This window comes from Epinephelus moara, chromosome 3, assembly GCF_006386435.1.
Source record: "Epinephelus moara isolate mb chromosome 3, YSFRI_EMoa_1.0, whole genome shotgun sequence".
Lineage (NCBI taxonomy): Eukaryota > Metazoa > Chordata > Actinopteri > Perciformes > Serranidae > Epinephelus > Epinephelus moara.
In genome coordinates this window covers 21702224-21727367 of record NC_065508.1, presented here as the reverse complement: position 1 = coordinate 21727367, position 25144 = coordinate 21702224, and the positions used below count along the sequence as shown (strand labels likewise).

The window sequence follows — 25144 nt, the reverse complement described above, 5'->3', positions numbered from 1 at the left end:
TTGTTACACCACAGTCTAGCCTTTAAGTTCCACCCTATTTGCTGACTTGAACACAACTGCACCTCACTGTATTTTCTCTGTTTAGTTATTTATTCTTAGGTTTGAGCTCAGGGACACTAATGTAGAGCTAAAGAGATTTTAAGGACACTCTATATTTTACTGTGAAGCAAATTGGTCTCAGATCTACCATTTTGCTTTAGTTTTATGATCATATATGGTACAGTTCTAGACTCTGCCCATTTACTATGAATTGTGTTTGTTAGCCCCATGGAAGCACCTTGCAATTACAAAGATGGTTTGCGAGTTTGAGGCCTTGGCTATTCCCCACATAGTCTCTGGCCCTCTTTATATAGAGATATGTCTTAACCAGGAAACATGTCCTTCTAGTAGAGTAGAGTAGTTCTCTGTAGAGTAGAATTATCTTGTGAAAATGAAAGCAGTATAAAAAGAAGGCGCTGCTGCTCTTACCCACCTCTTAACTTTGCATAAACAGCTCCGCAGGATCCTGCGAATATATAAAGAAGTACAGATTATGTAGATATTTCATCAGTCGTGGGCGAGATGCCCGTCAAACTTAAAGCGTGTCTGATAAGTATTCATCTGTTTTGTATTTACATGGGAGCTGCCTATAACAACAGCTGCTTGTCATATTTGGTTGCAGAACAGGAAAACATACATCCTGACAGAAACTGTAGTAACAGACAGCAGAGTCCTAACAACTTGAGATTACACATCTTACATTGTTTAGTCATCCACGTTGTTATCTTAAGAAATGGTGTGTGTCACAAAGTGCTGTTTGTAGGGCAATTTAATTAAGTGTCTCATTATCAGCTTGTTGAGTAGTGAGAGCTGTGTGATATGGGCAACAGTGTCGGAAGAGGCTTTAAATACTACTTCTGAACTTGTTTCTTTTCAAGTGCATTATAATCCAAGTCTGTCACATTTTAATGGCCCCTTGTTCTCCTCTGTGCACCAGGTTCTGCAGACCTGCACCAGATGTTTCCCACACCTCCCTCCCTAGAGCAGCACATCATGGGCTACTCGCCGATGAACATGTGTAGCAAGGATTACGGCAGCATGGAGCCCAACACGGGCATGACCACGCTGGATGGCACCTCGTCTCTGGGAGGCCATTTCAAGATCGAGGTGGAGGAGAGCTTCTGCAGCCCCAAGCCATCTGAGATCAAGGTGGGTGTAGACTCTGTAAATCTGTCGGGTTTTATTGCAGTGTCAATTACAATTGACTAAATTTACTGCCAGAACTAGTAGGTGTCATAAGTCAAAGCGAGTGATTATTGATGGATGCGTTTTCTTCACCATGCTCATGTTGAGGCAGCTGGGTGGCCACGTGGTCAGAGACTGCCCTTCACATTAGGAATACAGGGTTTTTATTTTCCATAGTCCCTTTAACATGGCCACTCCAAGGCAGGAATTTGTATGCCGTTATGCCGTCTTGCTGTCCTGAATGAAAAGTACAATCGTAGAATGGAGGGGCAGAGTTGTCTCACCTGTAAGGCGACATCAGAGGTAGTAACAGCGCTGAAATGACCTCAGTGTAAAAGGGATAGCAGGTAGGATGGGATCATGGGTGACATGGGTTTGACGTTCTGTAACCCACTGTGGTAGATATTTAAAAAGTATTTTGTAGCAGTTAGCAGCTAACTCAGAAGAAGAAGAAGAACACATGATAATGTCCTTGACTTTGTTGATCCTTTTTGTGATCCTATTATCACTAAATGTATGTCATGCAAGAAAGACAGTAAAAACAGATTAAACGGTCAGAGTTATCAGATTGGTATTTGACATGTGTTGATTGATTCATGGCGTCAACTCATGCATTGAGTTACATGCAACAAAACATTCCACCTTAACAGCTGCCATTATGAAGGAATTTTTAAGACCCTCTTCATCATGACGGACAACGATTAAGTCTGTCATACCTCTGCAACTAGTGTCTGCTGAGCTAAGGTTCCCATGAGCACCACACTAACTCCCTGCCAGCTCTGTAGTTACTGAGATGACGTTGCCACAGACGTTGGTTTTATGGGGATATAAGGCAGCAGAGTCTCAGCCAGGCATGCCTCGATTTATCTTTTGTTCTGAGTGGTCATTCTTTTCTCCCCGTGCCCTTACCTCCGTAGAGGACAGGAAACAAAAGCTGATTTTCTCTGCAAGTCATAATTATTTTCTGCCTCATTCCCTGTCCATCTTGTAGGACTATTCATTCGTCTACAAGCCAGAACTGTGCCAGCCGTTCGTAGGCTGCTCCATGTTTGCTCCTCTGAAGACGTTACCCAGCCAGTGTCTCCCACCTGTCAAAGTACCAGAGGACTGCATCTACCGACCGAGCTGGACCATGGGCAGGGAGATGCTCAACCCCGTGCCTGTCATGACCTTTCTCAACAAGGACAGGTATGCCGCTGTCGTTCTTTTCAACGAGCTGTTTAATGAGTGGGTGTTTGTCATCTTCAGAGAAGTCTTTGAGTGTTGCTGTAATCGCACAGCTGAGATCTTTAATATGAGAGTAACACCACAACTGTGGGTAGGCAGTACCATGCAACTAGTGGAATGATCCATTTATATTCCAGTTTAACAGTGATATCAATTCTGCGCCTTGCTGACACTTGGCTACATGAATTATTTATGTCTAATTCTAGCTTGTTTCAAAGATTCCTTATTGTTTTATCATGATGATCTGGGCAGAAGGTTACTGAGGCGTCCTAATTTAGACTTGAAGAAGAAATGCCAAGACTGTGCTGGCTGGTTTGCTTGTTTTTTTGTGCATGGAAGCATATACTGTGCTCCCTTTCTGTCCACACACCCTCTGGTCTCTCCCTGGACATCCCCTTAGCAGGCTGCTCAATTTCCCATGCATGGCTGCCTCAGGCGGAGCAGGGAAATGGGTGTAAAATGCCGTCTTGGTTGAAGATGAGGATTATCACTGGAGTGGTGAGATGGGCCCCCACAGCGGCTCCATGCCACCTCGCTGCTCATAGCAGCTTGGAGTCTGTAGTATATCTGTCACTGTTCCTCTCAGCTGCACACAGCTACACCTCTGCTGCTTTCCATTCACACACGTGGGGAATTCTTATCAGTATGTTTATCAGAAAAATCCCAAAACAAACCTTGATTTGTTGTATTGATTTTGTGCTTTTCTGTAATCAGGGTAGTAGAGTAGAGCCTTATTACATTTGTACAGACTTAAATGTATTATACCTGCATGTTTCATTGACCCAGGAACATAAAATCTGTCAGAGTGGCTCACTGATCTATATCTAATCTCGCCGCTCTGAGCAGAAACTTTCACCATGATGCATTTCTTATTTCTGCTTTTAACATTGTCAACCTCACTTTGTGTGTGTGGCTGAGTTTTATTGCACAACATGCACTATAAAACATTCAATTCTAAACAAACAACGCAAACCCTGTGAACTAACGGGCATTTCCTTACTGAGGTTTGCTTGTAATTGGGCATGTGTGTGACTAGAGATTAACGTTGCTGCCTTTGCTAGTCAATACCAGAATTACTAGTTGGTAAACTTATTATTTAAGATATTCAGAGGAAAACGGGTTTGGACTGACATGCGAGACTAACCATCGGCTCTGATCATCAATGACTCTCTTTGGCACAAACATGCGCTCCTAGACTCAATGGATGGAACCACAAACACCATAACAAGTCGGCAGCTGTACGCATATGTGCATTTCGGAAAAAAAGCACACTTGCTTTGGCTGGATGTGTTCTTGCTAGGCTGAACAAGAGAGTTGCTTTTGGGGGCACAGGGGATCCCTGATTCTCTCACTGTGATACTGGGCTGTTCTGATTACTCTTTGACTCTTCCCCCTGCATTATAGCGAGCTTTATGTTTGGTATAGTCATAGCAAAAAGGGTTATTTTGCGAGAATCAAAATCAGCTTCCCCTCCTTGCTTTACAAAGTGGGTCACTTACAAGGTTTCTTGTCTGCATCCTGAAGAAATTCTTTACTCTCTGTCTAACGCCCTCATCAAGTTTTCTCAAATCTGGGGACCTTTTATTGAACATATCAAAAGGGTACGGAGTCAAGCTGACTAACCTCATTGGACTACTTCTTTGAATTGGACTGTACATTGTGCTTCGATCTACCAGGACACGAGGTCTTCACTGGACCTTCCCTGGCCACTTATGGTCTTTACCCCATGGATGCTCTCTCTCTGCCTCAACCTTCCCATGGACACATTAGGAACTGGCCTATAATTGTACTGTTTTTCCTCTAGCTGGCAGTGTCTTACTCAGGGAAATTAGTGGCTAGGAGCATCCCTGATCGGATAAGGCGAGACTTGTTGCTCATCATTATAAACAAGTAACCTGTCAGCATCACTTTGTCCAGCAGGTAAAGGCTGAGCTGGAAATGTTGTCTGTCTTTTACAAGAAGGAATTCCAATATTTTTTGTAGCAGTGCTAATTGCAGTTTTAAGGTTATACTTTTGTCTGATTGTTATTTTTAGAGTCATGTCTAGCAAGTCCTAGTGTCCTATTATTTTTTGAGTCCCTTTAATGCGCAACCTTACCTGGCATCTCGGGAACCTTTCATTAAAGGCAGTTGTGCTCAAGCGAGTGATGAGCGTGGAAGACGCCACAGGGTTACAGTCCTTAACTACCGTGTTTTTGGTTAATCTTACTTTTTTATTGTTTGAAGTCGTTTAATACCCCATTGATTTGAAGTTTGTTTTTTAAAAGGCCTGTTTATTTGGGGATTTTTGTTTTCTCTTTTTTTTTTTAACACGACAGTCAAGACAATCAGTTCATAGCGTCATCTTGCAGCTCTCCATACATCCTGCAAATCAGTCGACTCTAAAACCAACCAAAGCACCCTGGATCATTGAACAGTGAGGAAAGCTAAACCAAAGACAGTGAGTTCATCATATCTCCTGCTATGGCGTCCAAAATTTGAGAGTACTCCTTCTTGCTATGTGCAAGAGTATCCCAATCAGTTAAGCGTTATGGCAGTTCCTTGCATCGTCCACTTTGGCTGCAGGAATACAGTGAAGAGGTCAAGGCAACCACTTCATTTGTCACTTCCCCCCAAAGTTTCTGTAGCTTTACACATTTCCAAAACATATGTGCATGTGTGCCATCTGAAGGTGGTCAAATTTGAAGTGCTTTGAATAAGAGTAGGGTTCATTATTTTGTCTTTTTCTAGAGAGTGCTATAAGAGTGCTGAGTCTGGTTATGAAGGATTGTGCAGCAGGAAGAGGTGTCTGCACTTGCGAAGCCTGACGAGAATCCAGAGAGTCATTGGTAAAGATCTTATAATGTGCTGGTGCTGTCTTCGCATCTGCAGCCGATGTCGAACGTGCCCTGGCTGCAGGAGAGAGCTGTGCTGGGACTTCCTTCTTCTAATGGGTCTGTGCCAGGAGTTGTTCCTCACATGCAGCTAGGGACATGATGTGCTCACCCTCTCCCTCTCCTGCACTCTCACACACACACACTCTCCCTCTCCTTCTCTCCCGGCTTCCTCACTGTTGCTTGCCAGCCCAAAAATAAACCTTACCTCAGAGGGACACTCGTTGAAATGTTTATTGAATGTCTTTCTCTCTCCCTCTGCTTCTTTTCGCTACCCGTTTCTCATTCTGTCTCTCCTGCATTCTTGTTCCCTCATGTGTAAACACGTGTGCAGTCTAAGCTCACTCTGCATTCCTTTTGTAGTGAACGTTGTCGTGCCCTACTGCCTTATTACTCAAACTATCTTCGCAAATGCTGTGAGACAGTTGGATAATGGTATTTGTGGTTTGAAGCAATGTACTGAACATTGTTGTTCTGGTCTAAAAAATAGACCAGGGAAAACAAGTATGATCTGTGTAGTAGTGCTTCCATTTTCATGCCACAAATTAGATGCACAGTACATCTAATTGAGGCAAGATTTTAATGAGATTTTCCTCTGTTTTGTAACACTGTGATGGGAAATTAATAGTGTTTACATTGGAAACTGTGGTTAGAAGACTTACTCTAATTGATTGTCCAATGAGGATCATTTCGAATTCTCCATATAGCTTTGGTTATGACAGGATCCTCTTAACCTCTTCTATGCCACCCTCCCGACCATGGACCAGTTTTCGTCTTTTTAGGATGTGCACACAGGTCAACAGTGTATGCCACATAGAAGTGGAATGTGTCATCTAAAAGCAGGGCACCTGAGGATTAATTTGGGATGCAGCAAGTTTTTCTGGTGGTAAACATGTAATAAACATTGCAATATGGTTAGAGGCCTATTCTCACTTTAAAGTTTAGAGTCTATTGGCTGAGAGCACTATGATGGAAATATATGATGGGCATTCTTATGCTCAGTTATGTCTCATAAATTGTTGCCCCGATATTTTAGGTTGAAACCATTTGTAACACAGATGTGGTGCTAAATTTAAGCACGTTGAGAACTGATAAAGATGGTCAAAAATCCCTCCACACACTAGACTATGCTCCCAGAGTTATCACCGGGGTGACATTTCATAAGGTGGGCATTACTGTAAAGGAGAGACCTGTTGGTACCCATCCATTTTTATTCAGATATTTCAAGGTGAGAATTAAAGGGACCCCTGTGAAAATGGCTGTGCCAGTTTTTCCCTCGCCAAAATTTAGCCTAACTTTAGAGCATTAATTAACCCTCTTCCTAATTCCTGTCTTTTTGTCTTTCTCCCCTCAGTAACATCCCCAGTGTGGGCAGCACCATGGACCAAGACTACAGCCAGACCTACACCCCTCAGACCCACACGCCTTTCATGTCTAACAGCGCTCCACCAAGTAACAGTGGCGCTGGCATCCTGCCTTCACCTGCCACCCCGCGTTTCTCTGCCCCCACCCCACGTACGCCGCGCACCCCACGCACACCTCGAGGCCCCTCCAGTGTCCAGGGCTCCCTCAAGTACGAGAACTCCGACCTGTATTCACCAGCGTCCACCCCTTCCACCTGCCGACCGCTGAACTCGGTCGAGCCGGCCACCGTACCCTCCATCCCTGAGGCACACAGCCTCTATGTCACCCTCATCCTCTCCGAGTCAGTCATGAACCTCTTCAAGGACTGCAACTTCGACAGCTGCTGCATCTGCGTATGTAACATGAACATAAAAGGAGCCGATGTGGGCGTGTACCTGAGCGACCCCATCGGCGAGGCTCAGGAACCCTGCAGCTGCGGCTTCAGCGCCGTGGTCAATCGGCGATACGGCAACGGCTCGGGCCTCTTCCTGGAGGACGAGCTGGATATCATCGGCCGCGGATCCGATGTCAGCAGAGAGGCAGAAAAGCGCTTTGAGGAACTACGGCTCTCCTCGCTAGAAAGAACTGGAGTAGGGAGGGGCGACCGTGTCCCAGACGAGCTGATTCTCCTTCTACAGGACCAGTGTACCAACCCTTTTTCACCCATTTCAATCCTCGAGCATGACATAGTGACACGGGGACCAAGTGGGGCCCCTGTGCCGCCCTGTGTGAGGGTGGAGGAGAGGGACTACCACAGCGACTGCTACATGGCCCTGGAGCACGGCAGGCAATTCATGGACAACATGTCGGGTGGCAAGGTGGACGAGGCGCTGGTCAAAAGCACCTGCCTGCACCACTGGGCCAAACAAAACGGTGAGAAATATGTCAGCTACATTTTCATCCATGCCAACACTGGCTCAGTTGGACACTTCCTATGTTTTCTTAGACCAATGTAGCTTGTTTTTATACATTTAAAGCAGCTCTGATGAATGATTAATGATTAATCCAAATCATTCAACACACATTAGGACAGTTGACTATAACTAAATTTTGGCCTAAAAGATTTGTTGAGATGCATGCTGACTTTTTTTTTTTTTTTTTTTTGAGTTTCTCATGTTGTGATTAATCTTAAATCGTCCACTTTTCTCGTCCGTTCTCTAGCAGTGGACGTGAGTGCGCTGTGCTCTCAGGATGTGCTGCGGGTGCTGATGTCCCTGCAGCCTGTACTCCAGGACGCAATCCAGAAGAAGAGGACGGTACGGTCGTGGGGTGTTCAGGGTCCCCTCACCTGGCAGCAGTTCCACAAGATGGCTGGACGGGGCTCTTACGGTAAAGCTGGGGACAAACTTGTGAAGTTTATTTAATCAAAACACAGCTCTGACTGATGGTTTGCTACCATCCAGTTTAATCAGACATCAGCGTATCAGTGTATTTCACCACATAAACAGTGGACGTTTCAGGCCCTGTATGCACATATGCAGATATTTTTGAAAACAGATATTTTCCTATAGGTTTTAAAACAAATCTATCTACACACTTTGTTTTACAATATGTATCCGTCCACACTAGAACGCAAAGTGACTCAAAACGCTTGCCAGTGTTAGCTGTCTTCTGTAATCTTCACAGATACAGGAGTTTTGAAAATCTGCACCTTAGAAGACATTTTCAAAAATCTCAGTTTTAGTGAGCTAAAACTTTATTTGCATGTGGACGCGAGGCTAAAATGTATAGGAAAATATCCATTTTCAAAAACATCTGTGAACTCGTAGACAAGGTCTCAGACAGTTCTGCCAACAACAAGATTCTTATAGAAACTTTGAGGGTGGTAATACATTCAGTGTTGGTGTGTGTGACATTCTGAGTGTGTGTGTGTGTGTGTGTGTGTTGTGGGGTAGAAAAACTGAATGTTGTCAGGTCAGTAGGCAGTGTGGTCCCTCTGCTGTGGTCCAGATGTCAGCTCTGTTGGGAGGAGCTGTCAGATCGCTTGGCGACCTCACATTCGGGCAGAAAGAGGAGTGGGGGGGGCCTGACACTTTACCTGTAAACACCACTCACTGTTCTTTCTTTCTGTCTCCTTCCACACTTTGTTTCCCCCTTTTTCTCTCCCTCCTTCCACCTCACCCCCTCACAGGCACAGACGAGTCCCCAGAGCCCCTGCCCATCCCCACCTTCCTGGTGGGTTATGAGTATGACTTTGTGGTGCTGTCTCCGTTTGGTCTGCCCTACTGGGAGAAACTGTTGCTGGATCCCTTCGGCTCCCAGCGGGACATTGGGTACCTGGTGGTTTGCCCTGACAACGAGGCCTTGCTCAGCGGCGCCAAGAGCTTCTTCCGAGACCTCACTGCCGTCTACGAGGTAGAGACTCTGAAGAAGGCTGCAAACACTTCAGTGCTGAGACAAATTTGTGATCACTTAAAGCACTGCAAATGCAACTGCAGCTAACTGTTGTTACAATCATATTTAAGTACCAGTTGACAAACTCATGGTCTTTCTCACAGTCATGTCGACTCGGCCAGCACCGGCCCATTTCCAAAGGCTACCCCGATGGCATTGTTCTTGTCGGCGGCAATGGAGCCAAGAACCTCGTGGATCAGCCAGTTAGCGACTGGTTCCTCAAGGCTGCCAGCAGCAACAGTGACGCCTTCACTAAGCTCAAACTCTATGCACAAGTGTGCCGCCACAACCTCGGTATGAGTCATTTACAGCTGTATTTTCGATTATACAGATTTTTCTGTTGCTCAATGCTCATCTCAGTCAGTTTTTTGTTGCTGAATTTCCACCTTGGTGTAGTTATAAAAAGACAAGCCAGAGAGCCTTGACTGTTTGAAAGAGAGCTTGAAATCAGTGGAGGAGGAGGTCAAGTTGAAATGGAGTAAGCTGAGTATCTTTTCTCATTTTCTCAAAGTGTAATTGATGTTATTAACGAAAGTCACTGTGCTTTCTCACTTCAGCTCCATACCTCGCATCACAACCATTCGACAGTTCCCTCCTCACACAGCCCGGCCCCCTGCCCTCGTCCAGCCAGACATCATCCACACAACTGTCAAGCTCCACCTCCAGCTCAGTCGGCCAGCAGGGCTCAGCGAACGCTGCAGGCTCCTCCGTTCCCAGCAGCAACAACAACAGCAGCAGCAACAACAGTGGGTCCGGGAATGGCTCTGCGTCATCTAACAGTCTGGTGACATCCTCAGGCCAGCCTGGCAGCGGGATGCCGTCTGCCAAGCCCAGCTCTTTCCCCCCCTTTGGGAGCATGGGTGCTCAGGGCCAGGGAGGTGGCCCCCAGAGTGGACAGCTGGGACAGCAGGCTGGCACCCAGAATACTGGCACCTCAGGGGACAACTCCAGCAGCCAGGCCCAGGGGTCCACTGAGCCTCCTGAAAGGTACTGCAGGACACACAAGCCCACACACGAACAACTCAACACCATAAACTCTGAAAAGAATATATTTGATCCGTTCTGCATGAGTGACAGCAAGTCACAACAAGTGTTGATTTACTGTTACTAGTATTTGAAATCAATGTGAAGTGCTATTATGCAAGTTTCTGAAAATTAGAAATGAGTTAGTTGCTAGTTACTTCTCTCAAAAGTAATTTGATTACTCCCTCGAGGAGGGAAAATAATGTCCATATTTCCAGGAAAGCATCTTCAAATTGTCTGAACTGCTGGCCATTGTGCTCGTGACAGTCTGATGCTGATTGATTGAATAAATGCTTGATTGATTCACGTCATTTATTGTGCTGCCAAACAGTTGGGCTCTAGTGATGTGCTGGTCCTTTGAATAACAACAGTTAATGATAATGTACAGAACATTGTTTGCCATCGTCCACCTTCTCTTCTCCTCTCTGTCACTCTCAAACACACACACACACACAAGACAGAGGGAATGAACACCGCTCACCTGATTCGTGCATCACTAATGGTGACGTTAGATTATAAACAGCGGAGAAAATCCGGGGAATGAGCCGTTTTTACAGAGATCGCGCTATAGGGCCGCTTAAAAGTCCCCTCTTCATGCCCCCTTTGCATTTTTACACAGAACCAAAGGATGACGGCATCAAGCTGCTCCAGTTTGGGATTTTAGATAGCATCCCGGCATCGCGGAATCAAGAGGCCTAAGGGGCGTGACATGTAACACAACAGCATCAGTCTCTAGTGTAACATATAACATATGCATTGGCAGTGCTTTCTAAACAACAACAATAGCATAACATGTCAATAACAGTCATTTACCGTCTCTGTTATAAGGCGGCTGATCTCGTCCTCTGCTCGGAGGGTTAGGGGCTCCCTGACCTCATTGTTTTCAGGCGCTGCTCTTCTTCTTTGAGTTAGCTGCTAACTGCTAACAGCTGCTTTTTAAATCTCTTGCGATGGATCACACGCGTAACATGTCAAAACATCACACCCATGCTGCTCGTGATCCCATCCTGCCAGCTTACCCATTTATACAGACGTCATTTCGATGCTGTCACAACCTCCGCCCGGGCTCAGAGGCAAGACAACTAAGTCCCCCCAGTTTGTGATTGTACCTTTCATTCAGGACAGCGAGGCGTTAAAGTCCCACTGTGAAGAGGCAGAGTAAAAGGGTTTATAGGCTGCATTTGTCTGCTGTGATCAAGACAAAGTAATGAATAACGAGCCCAATTTAAATTATTGTAACTGTAATTGCGATATTTATATGGAAAAGTAATTCGCCACATGTCTCGTAACCGCCAAAAGTGAATAGTTCATTCCTTCTGTGAAATTGTAGTAGACACAATAACAGTCTAAAAATTCCATAGTAAAGTAAATATGTATCCTTGTCCTTGAATTTAAGCAAAGAGGTTGCTAAGTGACACTTCAGTGCCAGTATGAGGGCATAGTTTTGATCACTGCTATTTTAATCCATCTTTGTGTAGTGATACATTTGGGTTCCAAGATATGTTTCAGTAGTCTTCAGTGTGATTCAACTATTCTGAACCTGAGATAAAAAAACTGAGAACTATGTGATCTTCCTGTGTCTCCCACAGCACTTTGGAACGAGAGAAGGTAGGCGTGCCCACAGATGGGGAGTCCCACGCCATCACGTATCCACCTGCCATCGTTGTTTACATTGTGGACCCCTTCAGCTACGAGGAGGCAGACGGTGGCCCCGGGCCAGTGCCGGCCCACTCCAGTGTGTGGACGCTGGGTTTGCTACGCTGCTACCTCGAGATGCTTCAGTTCCTGCCCCCGCACATCCGCAATTCTATTTCTGTACAGGTAAGTAAAGTACCCCAGGAGAGCCACATTTTTATCGCTGACCATATTGTATTTCATTATGATGAAGGTAAGTGCGTGAGTGAAAATACATTCATTTTGTATTCAATGTCAGCATGTCAATTACTCCTTAATGTTTAACAGATTATGCTCAGTGGCATCATTGCTGACATATCCATCATCATCAGAGGCAGTAGATTGTTCTTTATTATAATATAACAGTATCTCCTGAGTGACCTGAAAATAAAAATGCTTTAACAATGCAATGCAGTACAAAAGCATTAAATACCACCTCACTTAAACTGCTCTACGTGTTTGTATACAGAGTTCTATGGTACGTTTTAAAGGCTGTTGTATTTGACTACATTTTATTGGAAGGTGTTTCTCATATTTTGGCAACCTTATTTGTACCAAGCGGCACAAACATGACAGTGTAATGCAACACGACTATTTAGCAAATAAGATGGCACTCACAGATGGCAGTGGCGGATGTTTTCCTGTTGAGACACATCAGTTTTGCGCAGGCTAAAAAGCAGGGCTCAAGACAAAAGGGGAAATGTGTTTGGGACGAAGAGGGATCTTCTCTGGGATTTCTCTGGGAGGAAAGGATGCAGTAAACTCACTATTGACGTACAGAGGACGCACCCTACATTGGAAACAACAAAACTCGAGGAGAGCAAGTTAACCCTTTGAAACCTGGAGCGACATCACTTTTCTTGTGCCGCTTTCAGATGCCTTTTGCAAGTATTTAAACCTTTGAACCCTGAGCAGATTGGTGTGATTTCTTACAAAAACATGGGGAAAAAAGGCAATGAGCAACTTGGGAAGAAAAGTTCCACTAATAAAAAAAAAAAGAAAACAGCTAGGGAAAACTTTTTTCCTAATTATTATCATTTTTAAAATTATGTTAGAGAATTATTATAATTTATTAGCACTCTTTCATATCATATCATATCATATCTTTCGTTGCTCATTGTCCTCTTCCCAGGTTTTTAAAAGAAATCTAGCATATTTGCTCAGCTTTCAAAGGGTTAATGTAAGCTGATGGCAGCGAGTAGCAGGAACACAACAGCTCACACAGGCTGCATTTAGTTACGTTATGATGAGTAAAAATGAGTATTGGCCAAAGGTAAATTAAAACATCAAAATGTGTTCAAATCTAATCCTGTAAGATTTAGTTTTTGGCAAGAAACTTGAATAAATACAGCTGTTTGAAGGAGGACCTTGTTGATGTTTTCACAGCAATATGAAATAGATTTTAGATTAAATTACAATATATACATTGAAAAGGCTTTTGAAGCATTTTTAAAAATGTTTTTCATGTTAAATTAGATTTTATTGAAGCTTGTCGAATAACAAATTGTATGATAGAATTTGTGCTCATTCAGAGATAATGTATTGAAGGCCTGAAAACTTGAAAACACTTAGTTCTTTAGTAAGAATGACGATTACTTTGTTTCCTGACACAGAAGGGGGAATAAATAACAAAAAAAAACAAAATAAACAACAACAAAACAGTGGTATTGGTTCTGTCCCAGAGTTTTATCGGTGCATCCCTAAAATTTACCATGAAGAGAATCAGCACTTCTTTTTCCCAAGTGTCAACAACAATTAGAAATTTCAGATTTATATTAGGGCTGTGTTTTCTCACCTGTTTGTATTGCACTTTTCGAGGGGAGCACATTTGTCATGTGCTTTTGCAGTGTGCTTTTTCCTATCAGTGGCATTTATCTGTAAGACTCAGATGCCTTCGTTCATCATCTGCGATGTGAAAACATCATGTTTCCACACAGAACAGAAAAGAGTCACTGCTCTGTGTCACTCTCCGCCCTGTTTCCATCACTCCTCTCTGTTTCCGTCACAGTTGTGTAGTTTTGAGTCATACTAAGACAGGTGTCAGTTTGTAAAAGTTCACAGCCTGTTGTGCTGATGATGATGTGCATCACTGATGTGTATGATGACGCAGCTGAAAACAATGACGAGGTGAAATTGAACTCACTGAACTTCTCGACTCGTTATTCAAATCATCATCAGGAAGCAGCCCTTATTTCCACATTGGATTGCACTGCAGTGTACAGAGTTTTTATATATCGGTCACTTAATGTACATTAATGCAAATTATTAATGTATTTTTAGTTACACAAGTGAAAATTTGCCAAAAAATTAGCTTTTAAAAAACATTTTTCTGTTTCTTTTATGCTGACTTTTGTTCACATCATTGGTGAGAGTGCAGAAAGAGTTATACGTGTGTTGTCTGTGTCCAACAACTTGTCTTTGTCCCTCAGATTGTCCCCTGCCAGTACCTGCTTCAGCCAGTACGAGGCGAGGACCGTCATATCTACGCCCAGCACCTCAAGTCTCTTGCCTTCTCCGTCTTCGCTCAGTGCAGACGGCCACTGCCCACCTCAACCAACGTCAAGTCACTGACCGGCTTCGGTCCGGGCCTGGCTATTGACACCGCACTGAAGAGCCCAGAGGTAAAAGCAACACATCGCCAAGTTTTATCAGCTGCGCTCTAATTGCTGTGATATAATCCATCTGTAAAGCTGAGAAAGGTGTCGCCCCAGCGTGATGTTGCAGTTCAGCTCTCTAGGTGATTAGTAACAGCACCCTGTCGGCTGCGTGTGTTAGCATTAACATGCTAGCGTTGTTCGCTGATCGATTGGCAAGCAAACAGAGGCTGACACTGTAGCCCCAGCAGCAGCGTTTGGGTTGCTTTCAGCTCTCCCTCTAAACATGAACCTGACCCGATGTGACCCAGCCTTTTGCCCCGGCTGTGTTCACTCTGCCACTGAAACGAAGGAAGGCAGTGAGATATAGAGTTTTTAGTGCTAACCATCCTTGTAGTTTTTTCTTCTGGAACGGGACCAGGGGAACTTGTAACCCTCTGCTCCTCCAGAGTTTTCTTTCCATTATCTGCTTGGCTAGCTCCCTGAGACCTCCATAATGGGATCTCGACTCCAGGTTTAGACAAAGGGGCACTTTAGTTCAGGACCTCATTCAGTGGACTTCCTTCCTTTGAGCCAGTGCTACCTTTTCCTCTAACACACTGGCAAACCTCGAGCTGCCTTGCTGGGAGAACTGGGGTATGGATGGGACAATTGGAGTGGCACGAGGGGAATTTTGTATATAAAGATGTACAGAACATGAATTCAGCAGAAATTGGAATTGAAAGAGAGGATATCCTGCCAATCAAGCTTGCACAAAATGTACATATCTGCAGCATGTCCAATTTTTATCCATTTGTGTGTAGAAGGGCTGAACATTTATCCTAAATCCCTTATCCTCACATCTTCACCTCCCATTCTGCAGAGGCCGGAGTGTCTACGTCTGTACACGCCTCCATTCATCCTAGCACCGACGAAGGACAAGCAGACGGAGCTTGGGGAGACATTTGGGGAGGCGTCACAGAAATACAACGTGCTGTTCGTAGGGTACTGTCTGTCCCACGACCAACGCTGGCTCCTGGCTACATGCACTGACCTGTACGGGGAACTCCTAGAGACCTGCATCATCAACATTGATGTGCCCAACAGGTAGGACCACCACAGTGTGCACTTCATTAAAACCTACGAGCTTCACACTTTTTATTACCTTCAGTAGGAATCACTTAACGCCACAGGACCCTCACACTGGTCCTGAGGTTATTAAACTGTCTTTGCTTAAAGCAATAGTTTAGACTTTTTGAAGTGTGTTACTTTCAGTAGATAGCTCACAGAAAACTCTCAAGCGCTTACTAAACTAACAGCCAGCCACTACTTTAACTGATCCGTCATTTGGAAGAATTCTCGATTTGAGTGACTGCATGAGTATCATGTCTTTGTCACCAAGCAACACAAAGAACTTGTTCCACCACCTCAGAGTCACCAAACTGCAGTACAATGATTGAATGAAGGCCAAGACGAATAATGTTGCTAACGTTACCTCACTGAATTGCTGTCCTTGTCCAGCCTTAGCGAAGCTGTACAGCGCGTTACCGTATCCATACAAGTCCCAAAGACGGACTTCTCTGAGACTTGTCTCTCGGAGATGCTCTGTGAATAAGGACCAGTCTTATTTTGACGCAAAGATTTGTACATTATCAGGAATGATAGTGAAAGCAGTGCTCTACCTATTTAGATGTGAAAGAGCAAGAAAAAATATTTGTTCCTAAATCCAATGAATAATCGTGATCTCAGTGTTGATCAAGGTTTGTGCTGCATGATAACAAAACACTGCTTCACCATGTTTTGCTCTGACTCTTGGGATGGTCAGTAGGCCGGCCCCAGATGTTCTCAGGGTCCTAGAAGGTTCATATGTCACAAGCATGTCAGAGATATAGAGATATATATATATATATATATATATATATTATGTATTTGGTCATGGAGCCACAGAGTGATTTATACACAAGCAGCAAGATTTTGAAACCAATTTTCTGAGTGACAGGTAACCAGTGCAGCCCTACAATGAATAAGTACAGCATACAACCCCACTTTAAAAATGTTTGAACTGTTTCACTAACATGTGTGACCCAACTGGGGGAAAAAATATTTATAATTGGCATGGAACAAAGTGTCACGCAGTGTTTTTTATTTATAGTGCAGTTATTAAAGTAATTCTAACAATCTGGTCCATCATATTTGTCCGAACACTGCAGCACCCACACCAGTGTTGCACATGTTTTAAAGCGACTTGTCATCATCCTCCATATTCTCAGCTGGTTGATTTTTCTCTGTAAATATCCCACATTCAATCACAGCTGCACAACAAATGCCTGCGACCTTACAAAAGGTGCACAGCAGCTGTCACCAACGCTTAAATCGTGTCTGCTTGATATCAAAGCTGTGATTTTTTAATCAATCAGGTCGCACGCGCTGTCAAATGACACTTTTTTGTAAGTGTAAATTAGGCTTGAGAGGGAAGGCACACAGCTGTCAGTCAAGGACGGTCTATGCAGGCCCACACATTCCAGATGTTCACCTTCACCTGCCTACTCACAGAATGTTAAAGCCAGCTCTGTCGACTAACAGCCAAGCACACCGTGTGCACACTTGACTTCTGCCTTGCTCTTCATTTGACGTTTGTTCTGAATATTCTGAAAAGTGGTTTTGACATGTGAGTTGATGCGTGTTCTGCAGGGCACGGAGGAAAAAGGGCTCTGTGCGACGGCTCGGCCTGCAGAAGCTGTGGGATTGGTGCTTGGGACTGGTGCAGATGACATCAGTCCCCTGGAGGGTGGTGATTGGCCGACTGGGCAGGATAGGACACGGAGAGTTAAAAGGTAAGACCTAGAATCTAGAGCATTCAAGACATTCATGTGTTTCTCATACCAGTGTGTCACATGTTCATTCGTCCCCTCCTCTCTCGATGTTCCAGACTGGAGTATTCTGCTGAGCAGGAGAAACCTCCAGTCACTGAGTCGCCGTCTCAAGGAAATGTGTCGAATGTGTGGCATCTCCGCCTCCGATACTCCCAGCATCCTCAGCGTGTGCTTGGTTGCCATGGAGCCCCAGGGATCCTTTATCATCATGCCAGGTACAATGTGTGCACATGACAAATATTATAAATGTTGTAACGTACACTTCCAGACTGAGTCGCAGCACTCCACGAGAAAGGCAGCGCTGTGGTGTGTTCATGCCTGTGTGAGTGTGGGGCGTGATGGATGGCAGCAGCATATCACAATGCGTGTCCCCTCCTTGTCCAGAGCAGATTGATGGCAGGGAAGATCATGTACCTTTCGCTCATAAAGCACTACCTCTCAGATGCCCATTGATCTCAATGCGGTGTGATGGAGAGCCAGATCAATGGGTTTATTTTGGGAAACGAGTGGGGGATTGTCAGTGCATCATACCAGGATTGTGTTGAGCGATGCTGGGCTGAGGACATCTCCTTCATAAAAAGCTCTTTGAGCTGAGAGAGATTAGCAAGGATGTGTTGGCCTCATATGACTACGACTAGGGGGAGTTTACATCACTTTAACATAGAACTTAAACTTAAGAGAATTGTTAGTGTTAAATGTAATGACTACTTTGACATTTTAAATCTAGTTTATTTCACAATTATGAACAATATATGTGACAACCTACAACTGTGAAATAAGCTAATGCAGCCAATACTGTATAATTAAGACATATTAATACTTGAACAGTTATTTCATTTCATTTTAATCCCACAGATGAAAAGGACTCTATTTTAATCACAATTGCGAAGCTGTTACTTGGTGTTCAGTTGAAGATACTACTTGTATCTTATTTTCTCATGTTTTTGTGTAAGTGATTAATGGGAACAACAATGTCTGAAACCGGTGCGGTATTAAGCGGGGGGGGGCTGCAGATTGCAGCAGCGAAACATGTCGCAATGTAACTGCTCAAGGCAAATGAACCCTCAACTTGCATCCTATAAACATGTTTGTTTTTGCCACTGACAGGCTCAGATTATTATTACAAGTGTCTGACAACATTTGGAAAGATCCCAACAGAGGTCGACCTTTTTGTTAAAGAGTAAGATCCTTTTTGTTTAACTAGAAACAGCCCTAAAATTGCTGTTGCCAAACCCACCAGATTCCATTTAAATAAACAGTAATTTTAGTGTGTATAGTGGCAGCATGTTTTCACGTCTAACTGGGTGATTTTAGGGTTTATTTCAACCAAACCAGAGTTGGTGATTGTTGGAACAGTGAAAAAATTAAGTAAGAGAGCTTTTGTGTGTTTTATTTTGTGTCTGTCGACTTTTAATGAAGTGTGTTTTACAGTGACAAAATTACTGTTAATGTAAATGTCTGGTGGAAATTGCAGTGATGATTTTGGGGCTGTTTCTGGTTAAACAGAAAGGATCCATCTTACCCTTTAATAAAAAGGTCTATCTCTGTAGGGATCCTTTCCAAAATGTTGTCAGTGTTGTTGAGAGTTTGAGTATATTTCTTTGTGAGTTATATGACGTCCTGGGATCAAACATGAAGAATAAGCTCAGCCCAGACCAGTTAAAAGATTCCACCCATACTAGAAACAAAGATTATGACAAGGATTCCCACTTTGTTTCATTTTCATTCTTAGCCGCACTGGTTATTGACCCGTTGCCCTCTCCTTCCAGACTCTGTGTCGACAGGCTCAGTGTTTGGCCGCAGCACCACCTTGAACATGCAGACGTCACAGCTGAGCACCCCACAAGACACTTCCTGCACCCACATCCTGGTCTTCCCCACATCTGCCTTCGTCCAAGTGGCCAGCTCCAATTACACCAACATCGACCCCAACATCGACATCCTGAACGCCACCACTGGTCAGCACTGCTCCTTCATCTGTCTTGCAGTCACTCCCTGTGATTCTCTTGTGTTTTTAATTCAGTGCGGCTCGTCCTATTTGCTGGACTCTAAACGAAGTCACAGATGTTAAAGGGGAAATGCAGCAATTACTGAGTTTCCCCTTTAATCTGCGCTGTTTGTTACCAAATCCTTCCTGTTTACTTTCCCAATCTATTAAGAGTCTGTTTTGTAGCAGTGTGTGCTTACGTACTTAGTGCATCTGCAGCACTCTCCAGCGTCCTTTGTGCAAATATGTTTATTGGCAGAGATTTTAAGTATGGTCACTCACATTCCATACTCAGTAAATAGCTAGATTAACCACATAATGGCATTAAAGGCTGAAGCCAATGTCCAAGTTATATTTTCTGAAATTTACAGTGCAAGTTATTGCCCCCAAAATACATATTTTTGGCTAATAACAGAAAGATCAGGATGAGCATTTTAGGCTACATTCACATTACAGGACTTAATGCTCAGTTCTGATTCTGATAGGTATAACATGTTTCACTACAATTTTTTAGCCTCTATCGTTGCTACAAAAGTTTAAAATGGTTGCCTGGTGGCAAAGACACTTCAGGAAGCTTTCAAGGCGACACTCAAAATTTAGTCAAGCTGTTCCTGTCAGAAAGAGTCTAGGAGTCAGGCTCTATTGGCTGGCGACTGGGACAGCCTACCGCAGCAGCGGTTCGGTTACGGCAGTCTCCTTTAGTTTCAGTGGACCGCTCTGACACTGTGTGGTGACTGATCTGCGCCTGTGTATTGAAGCATAATGAAACACACATTAACTCTAATATGACCATTCACACAGTGGTCGCACGGTATCAGTTTTAAGACTGCATATGAACGTGGCCTAGATCTGATTTCTGCGTCCACACTACTCAACAAATCAGCTCTACTGTTTGTTCCTTTTTTCTGTGCAGAGTGTGAAAGTTTGGGACGTTCATTATTTCTTGCCGATACTAGATATCAAACAAAAGCCACAGACTGTATTGTATTAAGTTGCTTTGAGCTGTAATGTCACTATGCTGCAAAATTTGTCAAAACATCCCCAGCAACGCACTCATTGCACACTGAGTGGCAAAAAAATTAATGAGTGAATTGAATTGAATTATTCTCCTGTTCTCCTCAGATGGGTCCGATGCTATCGGGATCTTTGACCTGCTGGACCAGGAGAACGAATTGGTGGACCCAGACATCATCAACATCTCACCCACCACTTCACCAGTTCACTCCCCTGGCTCTCATTACCACCACGGAGGTGACGGCAGTAAGGTAAGTCAACATGTACATGCACACAGGTCATGGTGTTGTGCAGTCTGTCACTTGGAAACAAAGCTAACCTCGAGTTTCTACCTTGCAGGGTCAGAGTACGGACCGTATGGAGTCTCATGAAGAGGTTCCTAACCTCCTGCAGCAGCCCCTGGCACTTGGCTACTTTGTCTCCACGGCTAAAGCCGGCCCACTACCTGACTGGTTCTGGTCAGCCTGTCCGCAGGCTCAGAACCAGTGTCCACTCTTCCTCAAGGTACCAGGCTCTGCCGCTCTCTCGTGTTGATTTAAAAGGCATCTTTTAGTGCATGTTGTTTTATTGGGAACAATTATGGTCAGTCACAGGGCATCAGGAGAACAATAAATAATACAATAATAAAACAAACTAAAGGGATATTACTGGTAATTACATTCCTTTAATCAAATAGTTCAACATCTTTGGAAATGCTTTCTTGTCAAGAGTTAGATGATACGATTGATACCACTTGTCTGTCCATTAAATATGAAGCTACAGCACCTGTTAAGCTTACCACAGCATAAAGACAATAAACAGGGGCAAACAGTAAAGGAGTTTTCAAAGCTATTTAGCACTAAGAAAGAGAGAGTGGGACTGTTTGGCAACTCAGTCGTTACTCTCTCAGCTGTCGATAACAGACATTGCAACGAGAGCAACCCTACAGCAAGGACAACATGAAACCAAAAGAAACACCAGCCAGAATAATCGAACCCTAATGCCTTTATCGCCAGCCGCTGTCTGTTGTGGAAGACAAAGGCTTCAGACAACTACTGTCATTTTTATCTCGTAAATATTTCTATATTTTATTCCACAAGAGAGCTACATCTGTTAAACTCTAAGCTGCTCCCAGTAAGCAAGTGTAGGATGCTGTGGTTTAAGTCATGTCTCTAAAAGGGAGGTGAATATGTTGCACATGTTGTCTGCCAAAAAATAAGCAGTTGGCAATTCACGATACATTGTCATCTCTTAATTTTAATACTTAATATACAATGTTGTTAAGAATAGTTAAAATAGGAAATAATGCTACACAATAAATAGAGCGCTTTAAATAGACCCCGTTATCGGTGACTGATTATTGGTATAGACCGATAGATCCCCCAAAATCCTAATCAGAGAACTTTTAAAGCCCAGCTCAGACCAAAGACTTGCAACGAGACGAAACCATTTTAAAACGTTGCAGAGAAAAGTTTGAGCCGTCTGAGCTCGACTCAAGCTGTTCACCGTTTATACTATTACTATTACAAATGCAACTGTAGCCAGTATCTCACTATAACTATCCTTATTCATATTTGAAGCTACAAATTATATTCAGCCACAAAATAAGACTGAAAAGCTGCAAATCAGAACGGAGATACAGAGAGATGTAGCAAAGAGATGATGATACACCATCTAGTTGCATTGGTGTGAACCAGCAGGTTTTTAGAACGTATCCAAACCGGCGTTGCAACAAGTTGCATGTGTCAACTGGTCTCGTCGTGAATCTTTTGTCTGAACTGGACTTATGGAAACAGCTAGCCTGGCTCTCTCTAAAAGTAAAAAGAAATACACCTGGTAGCACTTCTTAAAACTTACTTACTAACATGTTACATCTTGATTGTTTAATTTGTAATAAATATTTCTTAGCCGCTGCGCAGCAACTTCCTGGACTCCGTGTGACAGCAAGACTCCAAGAAGCCACGATTTGCACTGATATCCCTTCTATCTAGAATTAGCTACACCCTCACTGCTGCTCTCAGTGCTCTGTGAAAAGAGCTATAATTATTTAGATGAGATGTAATAAAAGGTTAATAACTTCATTACAAAGCCAGTGACACCACCTCTTTCTCTCTCTCAGGCCTCTTTGCACCTCCATGTGTCTTCAGTGCAATCAGATGAACTACTGCACAGCAAACACTCCCACCCCCTCGACTCCAATCAGACCTCAGATGTACTCAGGTAAACAACACCAGAGCACAAAATACTATTACCACCCCACTGATAGTGTGTTTGTGGGGATTTTTGTGTTGCAGATTTATTTTTTGGATGCTCATGATGTTGATATACAAGACCTTAACATATATTTGAATAGTTTTTAAGCTTAAAATGCATTATATGTGTGCTGAGATTCTCATGCATGAAAAAAAGGCTTATTTTATTAATTATTTTTTAAAGTCTATAACCTATAACTAACTCCACATTAAAGACTAAATGTATTTCTTGTTGCATGCCTGAACAGATTTGTGCTGGAGCAGTACAACGCCCTCTCCTGGCTGACGTGTGACCCGGCTACACAGGACCGACGATCATGTCTACCCATTCACTTTGTGGTGCTCAACCAGATGTACAACTTCATCATGAACATGTTGTAGCCAACAGCCTGTTACGGGGGGGTGGGTTAAATATAGGGGGAAACATTTCAAAGAAGAGGAAAGCGACGACTCCAAAGGGGCTTTCATCAAGACTGAAGAAAACTGCAAGAACCAGACCAGCGCACGGAGCTGGACCCTGCACCGAGACGGGATGAGACAGCTGCTGTCCCTGTGATTCAAAGACATGCACATAGAGACAAGGGAATAAAGATGAGGGGGGAACCAGAAAATGAGTCGCAATTAATGAACGTGAGAGAATGACAGATTGGCTGTCATGGTATGTAGCATGGCAGCACAGTCACTGGCCAGTCTGTATCGGAGAGACGAGTCTATCTGTAAAGTTATCGGAAGAAAAGGGACATATTTGATCAAGGATAAAAACTCAAGAATGGATCTTCGGTTTTAAGACCTGAAATTCCTTTTTATTCCTTTGGATGAAATAGTATCCAAATGAAATGCCTGCATCTATCTTATTTATTGTAAGTTTTTAAATGTATAATTTGTCTTATTTCTTAACCTCTTTTATATATAAAAAATGGAGAAGGTTTATATCACCTTCCTGCTTTAAAGCAATTGGTCTAAGATATATGTAATCGTCTTAATTAAAAAACAACCAGGAAAAAAATCCCATAAAAATTAAATAAAGTCCCAGTAGGTTGCTTTTAGAGTATTATTTTTTGTAATGGAGACAGAATATTTGTATTGTCACAATGTACAGAAGAATTAGAGTGGAGAATTATGTTCCATGCCTTTGAGCATGAAGGACTTACAGCAAAGCTGTAGCTACAGAGGACTTGTACAGCAATGAACTTCACTGTGTTCAAATAAAGAGGTACATTGTTGTATATAGTATTTTATACCACACATTTAGACACAAAAACCAAACGGCAATATATATAAATAATTATATATGAAGGCCATGCCAGCAGTTGGTGGTGTGGCTTCTGTTTTAGGAATAAAGTGCGTCAACTTATTTTCCTGTGCTTGTGTTTATTGTTGCTTTGGGGAGGGGGACTGAGATGTGCAATTGGACAAGGACACCAATAGCGGAGCGGAAGGAGAACTATTGGCATTTCTTGGAGGTAGCTGACCCTCAGGTTTGACCTTTTCTTTTTAGGAGGGCGAAAGCGAGAGAAAACGAGAGCTAGAATGTGACGGCAGACATGCTGTGTCCTTTTCAGCACATCCCTTTAGTTTACTGTACCTCTCCTTTACTCTGATTGGCTGAGGTCTCTTTTGGCACCACTTCCGATTGGTTATGGATACATTTAGACCCATTTTACTTCAGTGTGAAAGTAAATGTGTGGTGTAAATAAACTATAACCAGCTGTGGATGGCTGCTCGTTGGATATGCAGTGTTAACTGTCTGGATTTCTCCTGTTCAGAGGAAAAATTGTACTTTGACTCTTGGAAAATCCACTGGTGTTGCTCTTAACCTTGCATATTGGCCAACATTTGTTGGCTTGAAAGATGTGACCAGCAAAATGTATGTGGTCTTTCTTTTGAGTGTAGAAAATACATTCAATATTTAATAAAACCCTGAAAATTTATTTTCAGTCCAGTGCCATGTTTTCTTTTTGGGAAATCATGGTTGTTTGCAGTAAGCGCCTGCTTCTACTGTACAGTAGGTCTGCAAGCTTGTTACTACACTCACTATATTCACAAGTGGGGCAAGGGATTGGAATAACCCTGCATAAAATAATAATCGAGTCAGATATCTTACTTGTAAATTGCTGAATTGCCCCGAGGTCGTGTAGTAGCTGCTGGTAATTCATTCTTTTGAGAATTTGCTGCATTTTTTTTCCTCGCTGTCAGCAGCCTTTGAATACACAGAGGTCCTGCTCTGTTTTCCTTCAGCAACTGCTGTCAGTGTGCCCTTGAAAATGCAGTGGAATTTACACTGACAAGTCAATGACTGGGTCGGCACAAGTGAGTGAGAGAAATCTAAATAGCTGTAAATCGACAGGATCTTTGTTTGCCCTCTCATCACCATAAAACCAAGTATGCCAAGCCACATTAAATCTTAATATGATCTATGATACAGTACTTTTAGATGGCAACACATTCTTAATGACCTGTGGGTCTTTTATATTCTAGTAATGTCTGCACCTTAACCAGATGAAGAAATCAGGCCCTTTCTGCCACATGGATGGATCAAGGATGAACTGATTGGATTTTGGTGGTCAAAGGTTAAAGTCAGTGTGACCTTGTCTGTCTCATACTCATCAACATGATATCTCAAGAACACTTTGAGGGGAAATCTTCA

At 43.3% G+C, this 25144-nt stretch overlaps 1 protein-coding gene across 1 annotated transcript in view; it reads left to right on the top strand.

The window, feature by feature from the left end:
• med13a (mediator complex subunit 13a) overlaps positions 1 to 23851 on the top strand; it is a 111742-nt gene extending 87891 nt beyond the window's left edge. The window contains exons 15-31 of the mRNA XM_050035193.1: positions 977 to 1188; positions 2216 to 2412; positions 6679 to 7601; positions 7890 to 8057; positions 8860 to 9083; positions 9227 to 9416; positions 9680 to 10109; positions 11735 to 11966; positions 14249 to 14440; positions 15276 to 15499; positions 17084 to 17226; positions 17322 to 17480; positions 19035 to 19223; positions 20375 to 20517; positions 20606 to 20770; positions 22365 to 22465; positions 22746 to 23851. Of these exons, the coding sequence (XP_049891150.1) occupies positions 977 to 1188; positions 2216 to 2412; positions 6679 to 7601; positions 7890 to 8057; positions 8860 to 9083; positions 9227 to 9416; positions 9680 to 10109; positions 11735 to 11966; positions 14249 to 14440; positions 15276 to 15499; positions 17084 to 17226; positions 17322 to 17480; positions 19035 to 19223; positions 20375 to 20517; positions 20606 to 20770; positions 22365 to 22465; positions 22746 to 22878 (4025 nt within the window). The 3' untranslated portion in view covers positions 22879 to 23851. The remainder of the gene's footprint in view (positions 1 to 976; positions 1189 to 2215; positions 2413 to 6678; positions 7602 to 7889; positions 8058 to 8859; positions 9084 to 9226; positions 9417 to 9679; positions 10110 to 11734; positions 11967 to 14248; positions 14441 to 15275; positions 15500 to 17083; positions 17227 to 17321; positions 17481 to 19034; positions 19224 to 20374; positions 20518 to 20605; positions 20771 to 22364; positions 22466 to 22745) is intronic.
• Positions 23852 to 25144: the final 1293 nt, after the last annotated feature.